The sequence below is a fragment of the Silene latifolia genome, chromosome 3 (assembly GCF_048544455.1).
Source record: "Silene latifolia isolate original U9 population chromosome 3, ASM4854445v1, whole genome shotgun sequence".
NCBI classification, from domain to species: domain Eukaryota; kingdom Viridiplantae; phylum Streptophyta; class Magnoliopsida; order Caryophyllales; family Caryophyllaceae; genus Silene; species Silene latifolia.
In genome coordinates this window covers 70975959-70994302 of record NC_133528.1, presented here as the reverse complement: position 1 = coordinate 70994302, position 18344 = coordinate 70975959, and the positions used below count along the sequence as shown (strand labels likewise).

Sequence of the window (18344 nt, the reverse complement as noted above, 5' to 3'; positions counted from 1 at the left end):
GGGTCTGTTGGTGGGTCTCGAGGTAGTCGGTCAGTGATGCCGAACCTTGCTTCCAAACGACCGGGCGATGGTGGGTGGGAGAAGAAATGAGAGAAAAGGTAGAGAATTGAGAGAAGAACAAATAAGAGGGGTATTATGATAAAAAGTGTGCCACAATGAGTAAAATTAAATGTATACTGCATAAATAAACATGGTATGAAATATCCAATAATTTTATATCTACTTTTCATATTTCACATTTCATAAGTTAAAAATTCGAGGGGAAAAAAAACAAAGTACTTCAAATAAAATTAAGCAATATAACTTATCAAAAATGTATGGGTAGACCATTTTCTAAAATTTAGTAATTTACGAAATCCAAAAAAATACGTAAGTTTTTACTTTTAATAATAATTTCCGTCACCACCCGTGCAGTGCACGGGTTCAAAAACTAGTTAGGGTAGATTGATTTGTAGCCATCCATTGAGATGGAATCTCATCCCTCCATTTCTTTCATCCAAAGACTCTTAGATGGACATGGACTTAGGGACTCTTTAGATATGAGGGACTTATGGGACTATATATATATATATATATATATATATATATATATATATATATATATATATATATATATATATATATATATAGAGAGAGAGAGAGAGAGAGAGAGAGAGAGAGAGAGAGAGAGAGAGAGAGAGAGAGAGAGAGAGAGAGAGAGAGAGAGAGAGAGAGAGAGAGAGGATCATGAGAGTCTAGCTTCTTAGGGTGAGTCCGTCCTACCAATTTGGACCGTCAGATGAACAAGATCTAACGGCTAAGATCTAACGCGAGTTAGTAAGGGTAGTTTTGTAATTCAACGATTTGAATAAGATGTCATCCTCAACTCGTTTTTATCATTCTGGCTTTCAACTCATTCTCTCTCTTCTATATCTCTCCTTAAGTTTTTCTCATCAAACTTCATTTATGTTTTCTCATTCCAGCGCATCTGAGTTCTCCAATTTGGCACCATAATTCATCCTACAATGACAACTATTTCTTCTATTAATTGTTATGGTTAGTTTTCTGATGATTTTCCTTTGTTACTTTTTTGTTTTGATTTCAATTTTCGTTTCAATTACGCCTAATTGTTAAAACCCTAAATTGATCGTTTTAGAGTTCTTGAAAATTGTGTGCGATTTTTCTATTAAATTCGTTTCAATCGGTACCTATTTTCCGTAACCCTAATTTCGACGTACTTCACAATTTGTCACTTTCTTCTGTGAATTCCTTATTTTTAGTTTATTAAAGTCGCTTTATGAAAACATTTTTTTTGTCAGTTTCAAAGTATTTTTGCGTTATTTCATCGTTCCCGATTTTGTGCGAAATGGTAAGGAAACAAACAGCAATTATGAAAACAATTATGAAAAGTTTTTTGATGTCAACTGGATAACTTATCAATTGCTATTTTATTGAAATTTATAATATAATCTACATAAATTCGTGATTCTTTTGTTTCAATTCGAACAATATGTTAGTTTTCTGCAATTCTAGGTTTAGCTTAGCTTGATTCATATTAACACTAACTTATTATGTTTCTTCTCAATTCTTTCTTGCTTTTAGACGATCTTTAACTCGAAAATGATTTAGAGTGATGGCGCAATTGAGCAAGGAGAAAGCGAGAATAATATGTGTACATGTATTACAATATTTTCCTATTTCATTTCGGTTTTGTTTACTCCCTACATAACTACTGAGTACAATAATATTCCGTGCACATTTCTCACAATAACAATCATATGTCATTCCCATTATTTCATCCAATAAGCCTTGAGTTTAGCAATTCGTTACTCTCTCTCTGTTACTCTAATGTTATATATGTGTTATTATAATGGTTTAAGTGTGTTATTGTAACGATATAACCGTGTTACTCGATGACGAATTTCCTATAATGGAAGAATGGTGTTCTGTTACTCTAATGCTTCATCCAATAAGGGTTGAGCTTAACCATTGTTACGTTCCTCTGCAACTTTGCTTCATCATCTCTTATGCATTTTCATTTTAATTAGGTTAGTAGTTGACCAAATTTTGTTCTATTAGACATGTTCATGTGCTCATCCAAAAAGTATTATGTTGTATGTCATTAGAGATGTAACAGGTGCACTAATATCACACGTAAAGTAAAATTATATTTCACTTACATGAATCTGATAAGATATTTAAGTATTAATAGAATCATTTGCTTATATTAAGAGGTAATTATTAGAAGTCGAGGGAAGTATTGTTTAACTCATTTGCTCAAGCCTGAACCGCTGGTTTGACGGTGTTACTCTAGCGGTTTAATCGTGTTATTCTAAAGGTAAATCTCTGTTATGGTGATGGTGTAATAGCGGTTTCTAGTAATTTAACGATATTTTTCTTTTGTCATTGAATTTATTACTCCTTGTTATTGTCCCTACTAATTAGTGTAACAATATTTTTTTTAAATGATGCAAGAGTATTGTTCTAATGGTTTAACAGTGTAATTCTAAACTATCTTTTGTTTATGAGTTGTCTGTTGGATCAGATTTATATGTGCATCAGAATGATGTAGTTGAAATTGTTGTTGTTTTAGATTTCTAAAATGCAATAAATTCAAATGATATTGTCCGATTGCTTTAGGTGATGTATCTATATGTAACAGTTGTGGCTATTTATTGATTATTCTTGTAAGCATTTTGTATCTTATATCTAATTTCTGAAGCGTATTGAAATTTCCCGTTAGTTACTGACTTGTTGCGTAAATTCAGAAACTTGTATTCAAAAGGCGTCTGATTCCTTAGTAGTTGTTTTAGAGAAGCGAGAAACATTTGTGCGTTCTTGCTAGACGCTTAGTCATTTCTTGTTGGTGCTTGAGTTTCGAGTCGATGACAGGTGAAGTAATAAATGAAGCCTTGAAGAATTTCATGGTTAAGAAGTATGGAAATCAATGGGAGGGAAGAGAGGCTCATATGGCAGTAGGAAAAACGCCTTTGGAAGCTATCGTTGTTATTGTCGAATGTCGATGATTATGAACTACCTTGCATAGTAATGAAACTATTGTTTGTGTCTGCACTATTTACAAGCACAAATATACGTTTTAGCCTGCCATAGCACGAGTAGTTTGTTACAATGTAAATTATCAGCTACTTAGAACGCATGAAAATACAAGTTCGCTTTTTTTTATATTTTTTTGGGGACAAAAGAGTTGTTGTGACAGTATAGGTTCGAATCTCATATAACCTTGTTAATTTGTGAAACATGTGACTTGTTCCGACATGAGTAATGTGCAGCATCAGGGAATGTAATATATTAAAGGCTATTAGCTCAAATGGGAGAGCAATGTGCAAATTTTGCACTAAGGTATGAGTTCGAATCCCATATAGCCTAGTTAATTCAAGAATGGAGTCACTGACATGTCATGTCATAACGACATGTAAGAGCAAGTGTCATAGGACTGAAGCGTTTAAAAGCTTAGTGGCGGGCATGCGTATAATAAATACGCATAGCGTATACTACTCAAAAAAGGGTAGGGTGTAAAATTTGGTAGCGTCAGAATGAAGACTTTGCTCTAGCACTAGTTTGTCGAATAACACGAGTTAGTCTTTAATTTAACACTAGTATGTCCTTAGAGTAACACAAGTTGATTGTTATTGTAACACTAGTTTATCGTTAAGAGTAACATAAGTCAATCATTTTTTTTTTTTTTTGACAGCAACAAATAGCATAGCTTACACAAGAGCTCCCTGAGCAAGATTATGAGCTACCCTATTTACTCCCCTAGGACAGAAACTAAGAGAGCAACAATGAAAATGAGACGCAATAGACTTAATATCATGGATAATGCCGTTGATAGATGCAATCGGCTTCTCTGCTTTTGCAGCCTGCAAAACCAAGTTAAGACAATCCGTAACAAGTCTAACATGAAGGTACCCCTCGTCCAAGGCCCATTTAAGTGCCATGAAAACTGCATGTCCTTCAGCATGCAGGGCAGAAGAGGCAAACGAGCGAGCGTGCGCAGTATTCTTTAAGGTCCCATTACCATCCAGTAAACACCACCCCATGCCAGCACTTCTATCATCTCTCCAAGCAGCATCACACTTGACTGTACAAACATTTCCGCACCTAGGTCCACCAACAAACCAAAAGGGGAAGGAGTTCCTAATCCTCATCGCTAACCCAAAAACAGGGGAGGAATCCAGCAAGGATGCTCGAAGGAGGCTAGCATCCTTACTGCACACAACCTCCTTCATACACTGAATGTCACCAAGAATAGAAAGAAGAGCACCCATAGGCCAAGGGCGACGATTCCTGAAGACCATATCATTCCTGCAACACCAAATCCTCCAAAGGGTAGCGATAAGGGGAAAAATGAGGGGGTTAGGATCTGGGCCACTTAGGAAATAAGTAACCCAGTTAATAACCCAAACCCTAACATCAATGTCCACTCCTCCCGTGATTTTAAGACCTAAAGGGCAGCCAAACCATATAGCCTTTGCAAAGCTACAATCTCTAAAAAGGTGAGAAATAGATTCCGTACAAGGAGATGAGCCATCACAAAGAGTACAGGAGGAGTGCCAATTCATTTTTCGTCTAAGGAATTCAGAGCCCACTGGAAGGGCATTAGCCATAAATTTCCATAAGAACACCTTTAGTTTGTTAGAGATAGGCAACTTCCAGAGTTTAGATCTGCAAAAAGCCACAATTGTTGTAGGCATTCTAGAAAGATCAGCAGTCGAGGTAGGTCTATTGGTTAAGGCCATAGCAGCAACATAGTATCCCGACTTGACAGTGAATGCACCATGTTTAGAGAATTTCCAATAGAAGGAGTCATCCGAGGGTTGACACGGGATATAAGTTGCGAGGATTTTCTTTGTAACTCCCTCACCCGGATCGAAACCAAGAGAAGAGAGATCCCATCTCCTATGACTATCATGAAGGTCACCAACCAGTAATGCGGGATCAATAGGAGCATCACAAAACTCCCCACAAAGATCTTGAAAACTATCACCCTCTATCCATTTGCTCTTCCAAGCATTAAGACGAGAAGAAGATCCAATAGTCCAAGCAATATTATTGTAGATAAGATCGGATCCCCAAACAAGGCTTTTAAGAGCCCAAGACGAAGCTTGGGGAGCCTTCCAACGGGTCTGGAATAAAATATCATCTTGAACCCCAAGCTTGGGACCAATAAATTTACTGATAAGGCTTCCCGGAACACATAAGATTCTCCAAGCAGATTTGGCAAGAAGAGCTTGGTTAAAGCAACCAATATTACGAAGTCTAAGGCCCCCTTCACCCACTGGCCTACTAAGGAAATCTTTACTACACCAATGAATGGACTTATTATTTCTAGTTCCACTCCACCAAAAATGCACCATCAAGGACTGGAGTTTTGATGTTACACTTACCGGTATACGAAATACCGATAGAGAGAAAAGAGATAGTGAAGACAGACAGAACGAATAAGAGTCAATTTACCAGTCGAAGAGAGGAGAATGTTATTCCAGGAGGATAGCCTTCGCTTAGTCTTGTCAACAAGAAATTTAAATAAATCCCTTTTAGAAGACCCAATACTCGTAGGAAGGCCAAGATACTTGCCAAGATCATGCTTAGGAGCAAATTTAAACTCGGTCAAACACTTCTTGACCGTCATTAGTGAGCAATTTGGACTGAATAGAATAGATGACTTATCTTTATTAAGACATTGCCCAGATGCAGCACAATATTCATCGATAATATTCATAAGAAAATCCAAATTCTCATAGTCACCACGGAGAAAGAAGGGTGAATCATCCGCAAACAATAAATAGGAGATTTCCGGCCCGTGCTTGCAAATTTTGATACCCTTAATGAGGTAGCTATCCTGGGCATAGAGAATCATTTGGGATAGGACTTCCGTGCAAATCGCGAAAATATAAGGAGATAAAGGATCCACTTGCCTAATCCCACAGCCAGGTTCAACTCTATCCATAGGAGCACCATTCATCAGAATTTCGTAAGAAACAGATTCAATAGTACTCATAATAAGCTGAACCATAGAGCCCGGCAAATTTACGTAGGAGAGCACCCCTCTTATGAAATTCCAGTTTAACCTATCATAGGCTTTACTCATATCAGCCTTTAGAGCCATCATACCCATCTTGCCATAACTCCTATGATTTATGACGTGAAGAATTTCTTGGGCAATGACAATGTTATCTGCAATACTTCTATTAGGGACAAAAGCACTCTAAAAGGGACTGACAAGATCATCCATAACCCCTTTTAATCTATTAGTAATACACTTTGTGACAACTTTCATAATAACATTGCAGAGGCTAATCGGCCGAAAATCCCCAACTCTCTCAGGGCAGTCATTTTTCGGAATAAGAACAATAAAGGTTTTATTGAAGTCCTTCAGCACAGTACCAGAATTTAGGATATTGAGAGCTCCTTTAATAACATCATTCTTAACAATAGCCCAATACTTTTGGTAAAAAGCTGCCGGGATACCGTCAGGACCCGGTGATTTTAGAGGTCCCAATTGGAACACAGCCGCACGAACTTCATTTTTCGAATAAACACGACCCAATTTGGCCCTCTCCTCCGTACCAACTTTGCACTTGAGATTATCAAATAAGTAACCATACTTATTTAAGTAATCTTCAAAACACTCAGGCTCAGAATCAGAATTAAAGATATTGGAGAAATGTTTATGAAACAAACCACCAATCTCCTTCATATCAAAAGTCCATTCATTAGAATCCTTCTTAATACCTAAGATAAGATTAGCACCAGATCGTCCTTTAACCCCAATTGAAAAAGTACTTTGTGCACGTGTCACCCTCGCAATTCCATTTCAATTTGGTACGTTGACGCCAATAAGTGCCAGCAGCTAGAGAGAATTCCAAAAGTTTTTTGTGGCATAATTCGTAATTAACAGAATCGCCACCATTCTCAATATCTAAAAGATAGGACTCAAGATCCTGATCAAATTCACTCCACTTTAGTCCTCATTCGTCCTTATTGTTACAAGCCCAAACTCTAAAAGCGATATTTATACGACGAAGTTTTTCCAAAAGAACATGAGAAGCATCACCCGTAACATTTCTTTCCCAACATTCTTTAACCAGCCCACTGCATTCTGCATGATCAAAACACCAAGTCTCTAGCATGTACACTTTCTTCTTAGTGTTCAAAACCATATTTGTATCAAGGATTATAGGCGCGTGATCCGATATTTGAATAGGTAAGTGTTTGATAAAAGTATTTGGGAAAAGAGAAAGCCAATCATTGGAAACAAACCCCTTATCAAGTCTTTCGTATATTCGATGTGGACTATCCCTATTATTGCACCAAGTGAATCTAATGTCTTTAATGTAACAGTAATTTATCCTTAAAGTAACACAAGTTAGTCTTTAATGTAACACTAGTATATACTTAGAGTAACACAAGTTGATCTTTATTATAACACTAGGTCACTAGTTTATCCTTAGACTAACACAAGTTAGTCTTTATTGTAACAGTAGTTCCTTAAAGTAACACGAGTTAGTCTTTAATGTAACACTAATTTGTTTTAAAAGAAAAATAAGTTAGTCTTTAATGCAACACTAGTATTCAATAGCCAACATGGGAGTCAAACCCACATCTTGTGCATTGCACAATGCTCTACCATTTGAGCTACTTGGCTTTCAAAATAGATAAAATTGCTCATGTTTAGGCAATATACAAGATGATATTGGTGAAAACTCTACTGATCATTAGTTTGTCCTTTTAGGGTAACACGAGTTAGTCTTTATTGTAAGATTAATATACTTTTAGAGTAACACAAGTTAGCCTTTATTGTAAAATTATTACTCCGTATGTTTTTAGAGTAACATAGGTTAGTCTTCAATGTAACAGTAGTTTATAATTAAAGTAAGACAAGTTAGTCTTTCACACAATTGCATGATGGACTACAAGTTACGATAACACCTCATATGTGTTCCAATGAAATTACTTATACAGATAATATGGGACATATTAGTGCGTTACATTATGCATATGTATGTTTTACACTCATAGAATGACAATCAAAAGAACAAATCAACTTCCTGAACATAAGACTTTGTAGCATATTTAAGATAACGGAATCGAATAAAAATATAGATATTCATAACCAGGGACAGAGCCAGGAATTAAATACATGTAGGGTTATTGAAATACGGTTGCAATTTTTTTTAAGTTCAAACAGTGTTTTAGGCAATATCTGTAATTTAGGCCAAAAATTAATACGATATATTGAGTTTAACGGAGAAAGTAGAATACTGGAAAAAATTTATATTTCAAAACCATTTTAACTAGAAGTATATATTTATGTTGCCAAATTTGAGGAGTTAATGTGGACATATTTACTCGAAAAGAGTGGAAATTTAATAAAATATATTCAAAAGTCTAAAACATAATAAATTTGAACCTAAAAACACCCTACTAATATTAGTTAAAAATGGCCACAAATAAATTTTATATATTTATTTAAGGTGTTAATATTTAAGGTAAGTTAAAAATAAACATAAATGTAAAAGAATGATGGGTTTGAACCCACAACCTCCAATTTATCCATTCACCCCTGAATTTTTATGTAGTGAGCCAGTGACCAACTTTGCTACATTTTTGACATGCCTATATTTGATAGTGAAAATTATTTAACCAGAAATCATGTAGGGCTATAGCCCATATAGCCCACCCCCTCCCTCCGCCCCTGTTCATAACAGATCTAACTTAACCTGAAAACGGAACTTTAAAATTCGAGAAAATATTGTCTGAATAGTTTCAACCTAAACTAGAACAAGATTAATTTTTGTATATAATCTTTTATTCACATGAAATCGTCAAGCAAAAAATCATTTTAACAATTACATTTATCCTTCAAAACTATTATAAATTGAATCAGATACAGAAGGAAAGATTTTTACAAGATTAAATAAAAAAAAGGATTATTTCATGGGAATAATCCATCCTATGGGTGCCCTGCAAATAACACTCCATCCTATCAGTAATTCCAATTAAATCCATCCTATCCACTATTCTTCTCATAACAAACTCACTTAAATTAACGACCGGTTACTTTAGGTTAATTATAATTAACAAAATCAAACCATCTTCCTTTTATACACCTTTACTGCCACCACCCTATTCTAATTCCCCTTTACTGCCTTAACCACCCAGTCACTCACCACCCCTAATAAGACCACCACCGTAACACTGCTAGAGAGATGTCCGCACCATCCAACCTACACATAACATCTTCCCATCATCATCATTATGTCAAACCTTAGCTTCCTGAAATCAATTGCAAACCAATAACAGCTTCAATGACATACCAACTTCGAACCAATCCAGAAAAATCAAAACCCAAACCCTAAAAATTTCCCTGAAATCCCCAATTCTTTTTGTTAGTAATTGAGCACTAAGTATTGAATTGGTGAGCTTGGTTTGTTGCTGTAGACTCCTTTGATGACCATCACAATTGAAATTTTGCAACTTATTGCATTTTTATTTGAGGCAATTTTCATCTGTTAATTGGGGATTATGTGAAGGCATAATTGGGGATTTTGATTTCAAGGATTTTTTCAGGGTGATTTCAAGGATTTTGCAACTTACTGCCCTTTTAGTCTTTAAAGTTGGAGTTTTTTTTTGTGTGTCGTCGGAAAGAGGAGAATCGTGGTGGTCGAAGTGGCTTATTTGGTCGGTCTAGGTGATGAAAGGGTTGGTTGTTGTAATCGGGTGGTGCTGGCTGATTTTTAAGTGGCAGTAGGGAGTGTTGGTGGTGGACTCACGGTGGAAAAGGTGTTGTTGGTGTAGTGCGGTGCCGCAGGGTGCTCCTGTTGGTGAAAGGTAGAACAAAAATTGATGAAGGTGGAGCTAATTAATGGAGAATGAGGAATGGAGATGGTGATTTGGGTAATTTAAATAAAACTTCTGTGGTCCTTATACCTATATGCAAGTCGCCACGAAAGATTACAGAATATAGACTGATTAGTTTTTGTAATGTCCTCTACAAGATTATTTCTAAAACTCTTGCTAACCGGCTTAAGGGCTTCCTTAATGAAATTATCTCATAAAATCAGAGTGCTTTTACCCTGGGGCGCCTTATCACTGATAATGCTCTTATTGCTTTTGAAACCTTCCATGCTATGAAGAGAAAAGGAGAAGGACGAACCGGGAACTTTGCACTTAAGCTTGACATGAGCAAAGCGTATGACCGAGTGAAGTGGTTCTTCTTGGAGTCAGTTTTGAGGAAAATGGGTTTCTCAGGCCTTTGGGTGGAGAGAGTGATGGACTGCGTTACTACGGTGGCGCAGTCTTTCTTGATTAATGGGAGCGGGTCTGACCTGGTTCGACCAGGGCGTGGGTTGCGACAAGGTGACCCCATATCTCCTTACTTGTTTCTTTTATGCGCTGATGTATTTTATCTAATGCTACGGAAAGCAGCTGACCACGGGGACATACAGGGTGCTCGTGTTTGTCGTGCTGCACCGAGAATCTCACACCTTTTTTTTCGCAGATGACAGCATTCTTTTTGCAAGAGCCACCTTGAGGGAATGTTCGACTATCGCTGATATTATAACCGAATATGAAAGAATGTCCGGACAAAAAATAAATTTTTCGAAATCTGAGATCGTGTTCAGCAAAAAGGTGGGGTCTAGCATGAGAAAGGACATAAAAGAAATACTTGGAGTCCGTGAAGTGGAAAAACATGAGAAATACCTTGGTTTACCAACTATCATTGGAAGATAAAAAAAAACCATTTTTGCGTGTATTAAGGAACGAGTTTGGAAAAAAATACAGAGGTGGAAATAACGTATGCTATCTCGACCAGGTAAGGAAGTTTTAATTAAAGCGGTGGTTCAGGCGATACCGACTTACATGATGAGTCTATTTGCTTTTTCGGATGGTACCATAGAGGAATTACATTCGGCTGTTGCTAGATTTTGGTGGGGTTCTACTGATACTCACAGAAAGATTCATTGGATGCGATGGGATAAACTTTGTGAGCCAAAGGAGATGGGAGGTATGGGCTTCCGAGACCTGCGTGTCTTTAACCAAACCCTCTTAGCAAAGCAGGTCTGGAGATTGTTGATTAACCCGAGTTCCCTGGCGGCGAGAGTATTAAAAGCTAGGTACTTTAGGCATGACTCGGTCTTAGACGCCAGATTGGGCTATGACCCTAGCTACACGTGGAGAAGCTTATGGGGGGCTAAAGCACTTCTACGTGAAGGGCTTAAATGGCGAGTGGGAGACGGTCATCAAATAAATGTATGGCAAGATGCTTGGCTCCCGGGAGAGAATGCTAGTCGGGTCCCAACACCCATTGGAGATGTCAACCTGAACATGAAAGTGGAGGAGCTCATTGACCATGCTGAAATGAGATGGCGTGAAGATGTGGTGAGGGGGATTATGCGAGATGAAGACGTTGAGGAGGTACTTTCACTCACACTCAGTAAACGTCGTCCTTGTGATATGCTGTATTGGTGGCCAAATAATAAGGGTTATTATTCTGTTAAGTCTGGATATAAGCTTGGCAAAGGAGTATACAACGCTCATGGCGATCAATTATGGCGTAAATTATGGACACTAAAAATTCCGCCAAAGCTGGCGCATTTCACGTGGAGAGCTAGTATGGATGTGCTTCCTGTTCGGGAAAATCTGTTTTGAAGACAAATTATTGAAAGCCCTATATGCCCCAAATGCGGAACCGAGGTGGAATGCGTCGAACATGCTCTGTTTTGGTGCAACGAGATACATGATTTTTGGCGGAATGAGGGTTTCCAGGCCGTCAGCTATGAGGCCCCAACAGAGTCGTGTCATGATATCCTTCTTTGGGCGTTCAACAAGATGGATGCGGAAGCAATGGGAAGGTTTTTAATGACGATGCGGGCTATATGGACCATTCGAAATGCTAATTTGTTTGAGGAAGAACCCTGCCCTCCAACCCGGACTCTTACGGGTTTTTCCAGGTACTTGGTCGAGTATATCTCTTATGCGGAAAAGGTATATGAGCCACCTGAAATACCACGACCAAATTCGAGCAATAGTTGGAGTCCTCCTGGGGAAGGCGTGATCAAATTTAATACAGATGCTGCTATGTTTGAGGATGGGACGATGGGGTTAGGGGTGGTGGGAAGAGATAGCAATGGCTCGGTCGTGGTTGTTAGCTGTAAGCGTGAGGTAAAGGCGATGTCTGTCGAGGAAGCAGAAGCAAGAGCAGCTTTGCTGGGGTTGGAAATTGCCCTGCAAATAGAGGTGGATAAGGCGCAGCTTAAAACGAATTCGATGATTTTGGTGAACGAGCTGTGTGGCAAGACTTCCAGTAGGAATCAGTTGGGTTTAATTATAGATGATATCAATTATTTATTGCTTTCTTTTACGAGTAGGTGTTGTTCTCATGTTAAACGAAGGGGTAATACCGTGGCTCATTTTTGTGCTAGATTATGTGCAAGAAGGGGAGACGAGGTTGTATATGTAATTGATTTTACGCAAGCAATCTTAACACTTGCGGAGCTTGATATAATATAAGATACCCGCTGTTTAACTCAAAAAAAAGTTATGAGGAATTACCTTTTTACCTAAAAATAACAAGGGTGACCTGTTCTTCAGGTTGCCCGTCTTCTGAGAGTGTTATGCGAAGAATGGTGTATAGGATGAATTTAATTGAAATTACTGATAGGATGGAGTGTTATTTGCAGGCCACCCATAGGATGGATTATTCCCATGAAATAATCCTAAAAAAATTAGAACAAATTAGTACAACAACCACTAAATCTAACATACCTAAATGAATGAAATTAAATTGAACAATTAAATTGTATCTCGTACCTTTTAATGGGTAGAAATAGAGAATCGTATCATTCACTTAATTTTCTACGCATTGTTGTAGCGATTTTGTTGAATTCGCTTCGAAACTTCGTAAAATTAAGAAAAGAAAAAAGATGAGGTTGAACAAATGATTAGATGTGAATTGTTGGTTAGATTTAGGAGAACAAATATAGGAGAACAAATATAATCATCAATTATTTGTAAAATTTTGAGATTGTCTAGGGTTTTTTGTTTGATTTGGGATGTAATCACAGGGAGATGAGGTGCAACTGTGCGAGAAGAGAGAGAAACAAAAATAAAGAACGAAGAGGACGATTTCGGGGGAAGTTGCATGAAATTACTGGGGTAATGTGGCTCTATCTGGTGCATCTAATAATCAGATCCTACAGTCATAAATTGTAGGACGGACTCATTTAAAAAGGTAAAACTCACCGGATCTCTACTGTATATATATATATATATATATATATATATATATATATATATATATATATATATATATATATATATATATATATATATATATATATATATATATATATATAGAGAGAGAGAGAGAGAGAGAGAGAGAGAGAGAGAGAGAGAGAGAGAGAAGGGATAATGTAAGTCCACCTTTTTGGTTGAGTCCCTAAGTCCTAATTTAAGCCATTAGATCAAAAGAATGAAGAGCCAAGATTAAAAGAAAAAACAAATCATCCTATAAAAGCACAAAAACCCTAATCATCCTCACAAACCCTACCACCCCTCCCTCTCTCTCTCTCTCTCCATTTTCCTCCCACTTCTCTCTAAATTGCCACCACCTGCCCTGCCGTCAGACCACCACGCCGCCACCACCAAGCACACGCTGCCACACCAAACCACGACCGCCTCTTTGCGTTCATCCTCCCTCATGCAACACCACCACCACCGCCTCTTTGCGTTCATCCTCCCTCATGCACCACCACCACCACCGCCCCTTCTCCCTCTCACGCACACAACCACCACCGCCCCTTTTTCTCACGCACACAACCACCACCGCCCCTTCTCCTTTTTCTCACGCACATAACCACCGTCCCCACCTGCTGCCCATGTAGCCACCAGACCCACTCCGCCACCACCCTTACCGCCTCTCTGCCTTCCTCCTCTCTCATGCCGCACTACCACCACCACCCCTTCTTTCTCTCTTTTTGTTTTTTTCAGATCTGACAAAAATAAAATGTTGTTTCTTGTTGATGGGTGAGTTGGTGCCATCTTTGTGGTTGTTGATGGTGGTGCCGTGGTGTGTTTTTCCTTTTTTTTTGCCGTGTGGGGGAAGGTGGTCGTGGTGCGAGGTGGTTCTGCCGCGTCCATCTTTTTTTTTTTCAGATCTGAAAGAATAAGTGGTTTGGGTTATTGTTGGTTGTTGCGGTTTGGAGGTGGTGGTCCTGTGGTGGTTGGGGCAGGAGGTGATAGGATGATGCGGTGGTGGTTGAGAAAGAAAGTAGTATAAAGTTACATTTTCGGGGACTAAATATACAAATCCAAGGACTAAAGTTACAAATTCAACGACAATAGTTACACTCGCTATATATATATATATATATATATATATATATATATATATATATATATATATATATATATACATATATATATATATATATATATATATATATATATATATATATATACACATATATATATATATATACATATATATATATATATACACATATATATATATATACACATATATATATATATATGTGTATATATATATGTGTATACATATATATATATATATATATATATATATATATATATATATATATATATATATATATATATATATATATATATATATATATATATATATATATATTTATATAGATTTAGGATCCGGTGAGAACGAACACTCGGTGAGAACGGTGAGAACGCATATCTACCCTTGGATTAGACTAATACGAAAGGCTGGTATTAAATTAAAACAATCCCTACATAAAGGCAGAACTTCACTCATCATTCAATAAATTACCGCCTGCCACATTCCACCTAGAGCACCAGTCGCCGGAGCTCGATTAGACCCGACAGAGAATCTCGCCATCCCTGCCATATGATCGCTGGAGCTCCGATCAATCCCATCGCCATAGTCCCTCCTTGTATTTCTGAGCCGATTGCTGAGATTTTTTATGATTTTTAAGCCGCAAAGGTAATTCCTTTTCTGATTTCTATCAAGTTATGTTAGTTTTGTTTGATTTTCTTTTTAGGGTTTATGTTTAGCGCATTGTTGTTTATAGACTAATCTTTGATGTTAGGTTCCTTGAAATGCTTTGTATTTGTGGTGTATTGGAATTTTTGGCTTATCAGCCGCCGGCCGCCGTAGTTCCATCTTTGCCAGATATCACAATCTACCCGTACGTGTTCGATACCGTCTTTGTCTTGTATACCAGGTAGGCTTTTTCTCTTTTTTATCATTGCAATTCCTCTTTTTCCCTTTATTTATTCCGATTTATCATTGAATTCAGTTTTTTAATTCAACTTTGTTTAATCATGTTAGGGATTAGGGTTATGCTTTTCAATTAAGCAGCTTAGTCGATTAAAATCGAACATTAGAGTGCATTTTTATTGTAGGGATTAGCTAGGGTTAAGCTATCTTAGATTGTCGATTTAAATTGTTTGGTCTATTTCACTCTTCTCCGCTTCTTGTTGATTTTGATGATGAATAGGTAAGCAAATACTAGTACCTATTACGGCGTCGCTTTTTGTTCCTGCTATGCGTGATGATTGCTTGTAATGTCCTTATTGATGTTGGTACTTGGTTACTTCATTGAGGTATGCTATTTGAATTCGATGTTTTATTCGAGTTTTAATTGATTTTCTTGTTTTTGTTTGATTTGATAAAGATTAGGAAGTGTTGAAATTCTGAATGAAATCGCTTATGTTTGTGTTTAGTTTCAACTACGGTTGCAAATCGCTGGTTTATTCAAGGTTTTAGGTGATTGTTGTTTGTTGTTTTGTTTGATTAGGTGAAGATGTGAAGTTTGACAGTACTCATGTTTTTGGCGCATTTCGTGGGCGACATTCATCAGGTGTGCTGCTATTTTTTCTAAATACAACGGTTTGCACGTTAGGCATTCATATAGGTTAAATTAATGATATCTTGCAGAAATTTGGTATATGAAGTAAAGAAAAACTAATGTCATCAGGAAAGGCTAAGGGAAGCCGAATCTGACAAACATTATTGCGTCCACTATGTGCTACTTTACGGCATAAGGAGACACATACCTCAGTAAATTCCAATTCCCTAAGCTGCTAACACAGACTACCGTCTCTCGGCCCAGACCAACACCCACAACAAAATCTAGCCTGTGAACCCTATATCAATCGAGCAGCCTAGAGGCCGGAGCTTCACAATTGAAGGGCACATGGTTAAATGGGCAAACTGGGAGTTTCACCTCAAACCTGACCCAAGAGCAGGGGTGATCATATCACGCGCCATGGTCCGAGACCCGGATAGTGGGGAGTTAAGGAGTGTTATGTATAAAGGGATGAGCTTTGAGTTATTTGTTCCGTACATGGATCCTACTGATGCATGGTATTTCAAGACATATATGGATGCGGGTGAATACGGGTTTGGGTTACAAGCTATGCCTCTTGTACCTCTTAACGATTGCCTGAGGAATGTATATTACATGGATGGTGTGTTTGCAGCTGGTGATGGAACGCCGTATGTGAGGTCCAATATGGTTTGTGTGTTTGAGAGTTATGCGCCTATGCGGGTGATATTGGGCGGCGGCACTATGAGAGTCCAATTACAGGATTGGAGGTATGAAAATGAAAATAGTCCACCAGGTTAGAAGGTACAGTACGTCAAGTTATTTGCATCTTGGATTTTGTAGCTAATAATGGATTTGTAGTTAGTAATTTGGGCCTGTCTTTTTGTATTTGAGCCCTATTAAATATGTGTAACTAGATAACATTTTTGTGTATCTAGAATAATATTTTGTGTATCTAGCTAATTCGTATTTTTTTATTTAGTATGAAAAAATTTGTACCTAGTATAAAAAAAAATGTATCTGCATTATAATAAAATGTATCTAGAATACATATAAATAGTGTATCTATGATAGTATAAAATAAAATGTATTTGAAATTGGGTATAAAAAATGTCGAATATAAAAAAAAGTGTATCTACACAGCTTAAATATGTATCTAGAACAACGTAAAAAAAATGTATCTATGATAGGTTTAAGTGTATCCAAGGTTTAGTAAAAGAAAAGTGTATATAACATATATTAGAATAAATTGTGGGTATCAAAGTGTATATGACATTTTGTTAACAAAAAGTGAATAGTACTATTAAAAAAGTGTATCTACATTCTTAAAATGCGTATATAAAATTTTGGTAAAAAGTGTACTTACTTTAGTTAAAAGTGTATATGAGATTTTATAAAAAAAAAAAAAGTGTCTATACATTCTTAAAATGCGTATATAGAATTTTGGTAAAAAAGTGTACCTACTTTAGTTAAAAGTGTATATGAGATTTGGTAAAAAAAAAAAAAAAAAAGTGTATCTACATTCTTAAAATGCGTATATAGAATTTTGGTAAAAAGTGTACCTACTTTAGTTAAAAGTGTATATAGGATTTGGTAAAAAAAAAAAAAAAGAAAAAGTGCACCTTTTATATATATTCTAATGTATCTAGTGCGTTCTCACCGTTCTCACCAAATGGTTGTTCTCACCGGATCTCACCTCTCTATATCTTACAAGATATATGGATGAGATTAAAAGTAAAAACACACTTACCCACAAATAATTAATGCTTTCTCTCTCATCATTTCAATTCTCAATTAACATAATCAATTAATTTCTCTTTTTCATCAACTAATTTATTCAATTTATATCACCATTTATATCTCAAATATCAAAATATTGGAATTATAAAACGAAATTTCATACCCGCGTAAAATAAAAGCGGTTTCTTAAAAAGCTTGGTAATTCTTCATTCGGACTCCGATTAAGGCGAAACAAAAGTCTAAATTTATTATTTTTTCAAGCCGAACGCAATGGTACTATTTTCGTATACCATTGAGTTTTTAAAATTTTGAGTACTACTAATTACTCATAAGTTACACTCTATTTGTTTGAAGTTATGCCCTAACTGCTTGATGTTACACGAGTATTATTTGTTTTATTCCCTCCGAACCAAGTTATACATAATTTGGTAACCATAGAGAATAACCCTAGGCTATTGTATACATATTTTTGTTTAAGTTACACTAGTGTTGCATTAAAGTTACGCATTGTAGGTTTAAAGTTACACTCACGATGCATGGTCAAAGTTACACTTTAAGTGTTGTGTGATTAAGTTACACTCATAAAAGACTAAAGTTACATCCGCAAAAGACAAAAATTACACCCATAAAAGACTAAAGTTACACTCGTAAATCAATAAAATTACAAAAATTCAAACTAATATGCGTTCAAATCAATTTGTGGTATAAAATTACACTATTAAGAATTAAAGTTACAAACGTAAAAGACTAAAGTTACACTCGTAAAACACTATA

At 36.6% G+C, this 18344-nt stretch overlaps 1 protein-coding gene and 1 long non-coding RNA gene across 2 annotated transcripts; both read left to right on the top strand.

The window, feature by feature from the left end:
• The first annotated feature begins 10869 nt into the window (after positions 1-10869).
• Positions 10870-11655, top strand: LOC141649198 (putative mitochondrial protein AtMg00310). The gene has a single exon (XM_074457893.1). It carries the CDS (start codon positions 10870-10872, stop codon positions 11653-11655), a length of 786 nt encoding a protein of 261 aa, XP_074313994.1.
• Positions 11656-14729: 3074 nt separating this feature from the next.
• On the top strand, positions 14730-16063 carry LOC141646137 (uncharacterized). The gene is made up of 3 exons (XR_012545372.1): positions 14730-14983; positions 15090-15224; positions 15801-16063. It is a non-coding gene; the product is annotated as an uncharacterized LOC141646137 (long non-coding RNA).
• Positions 16064-18344: the final 2281 nt, after the last annotated feature.

Coding starts and splice junctions, on each gene's coding strand:
- LOC141649198 (XM_074457893.1), top strand. CDS start 10,870: ATGAGTCTATTTGCTTTTTCGGATGGTACCATAGAGGAATTACATTCG.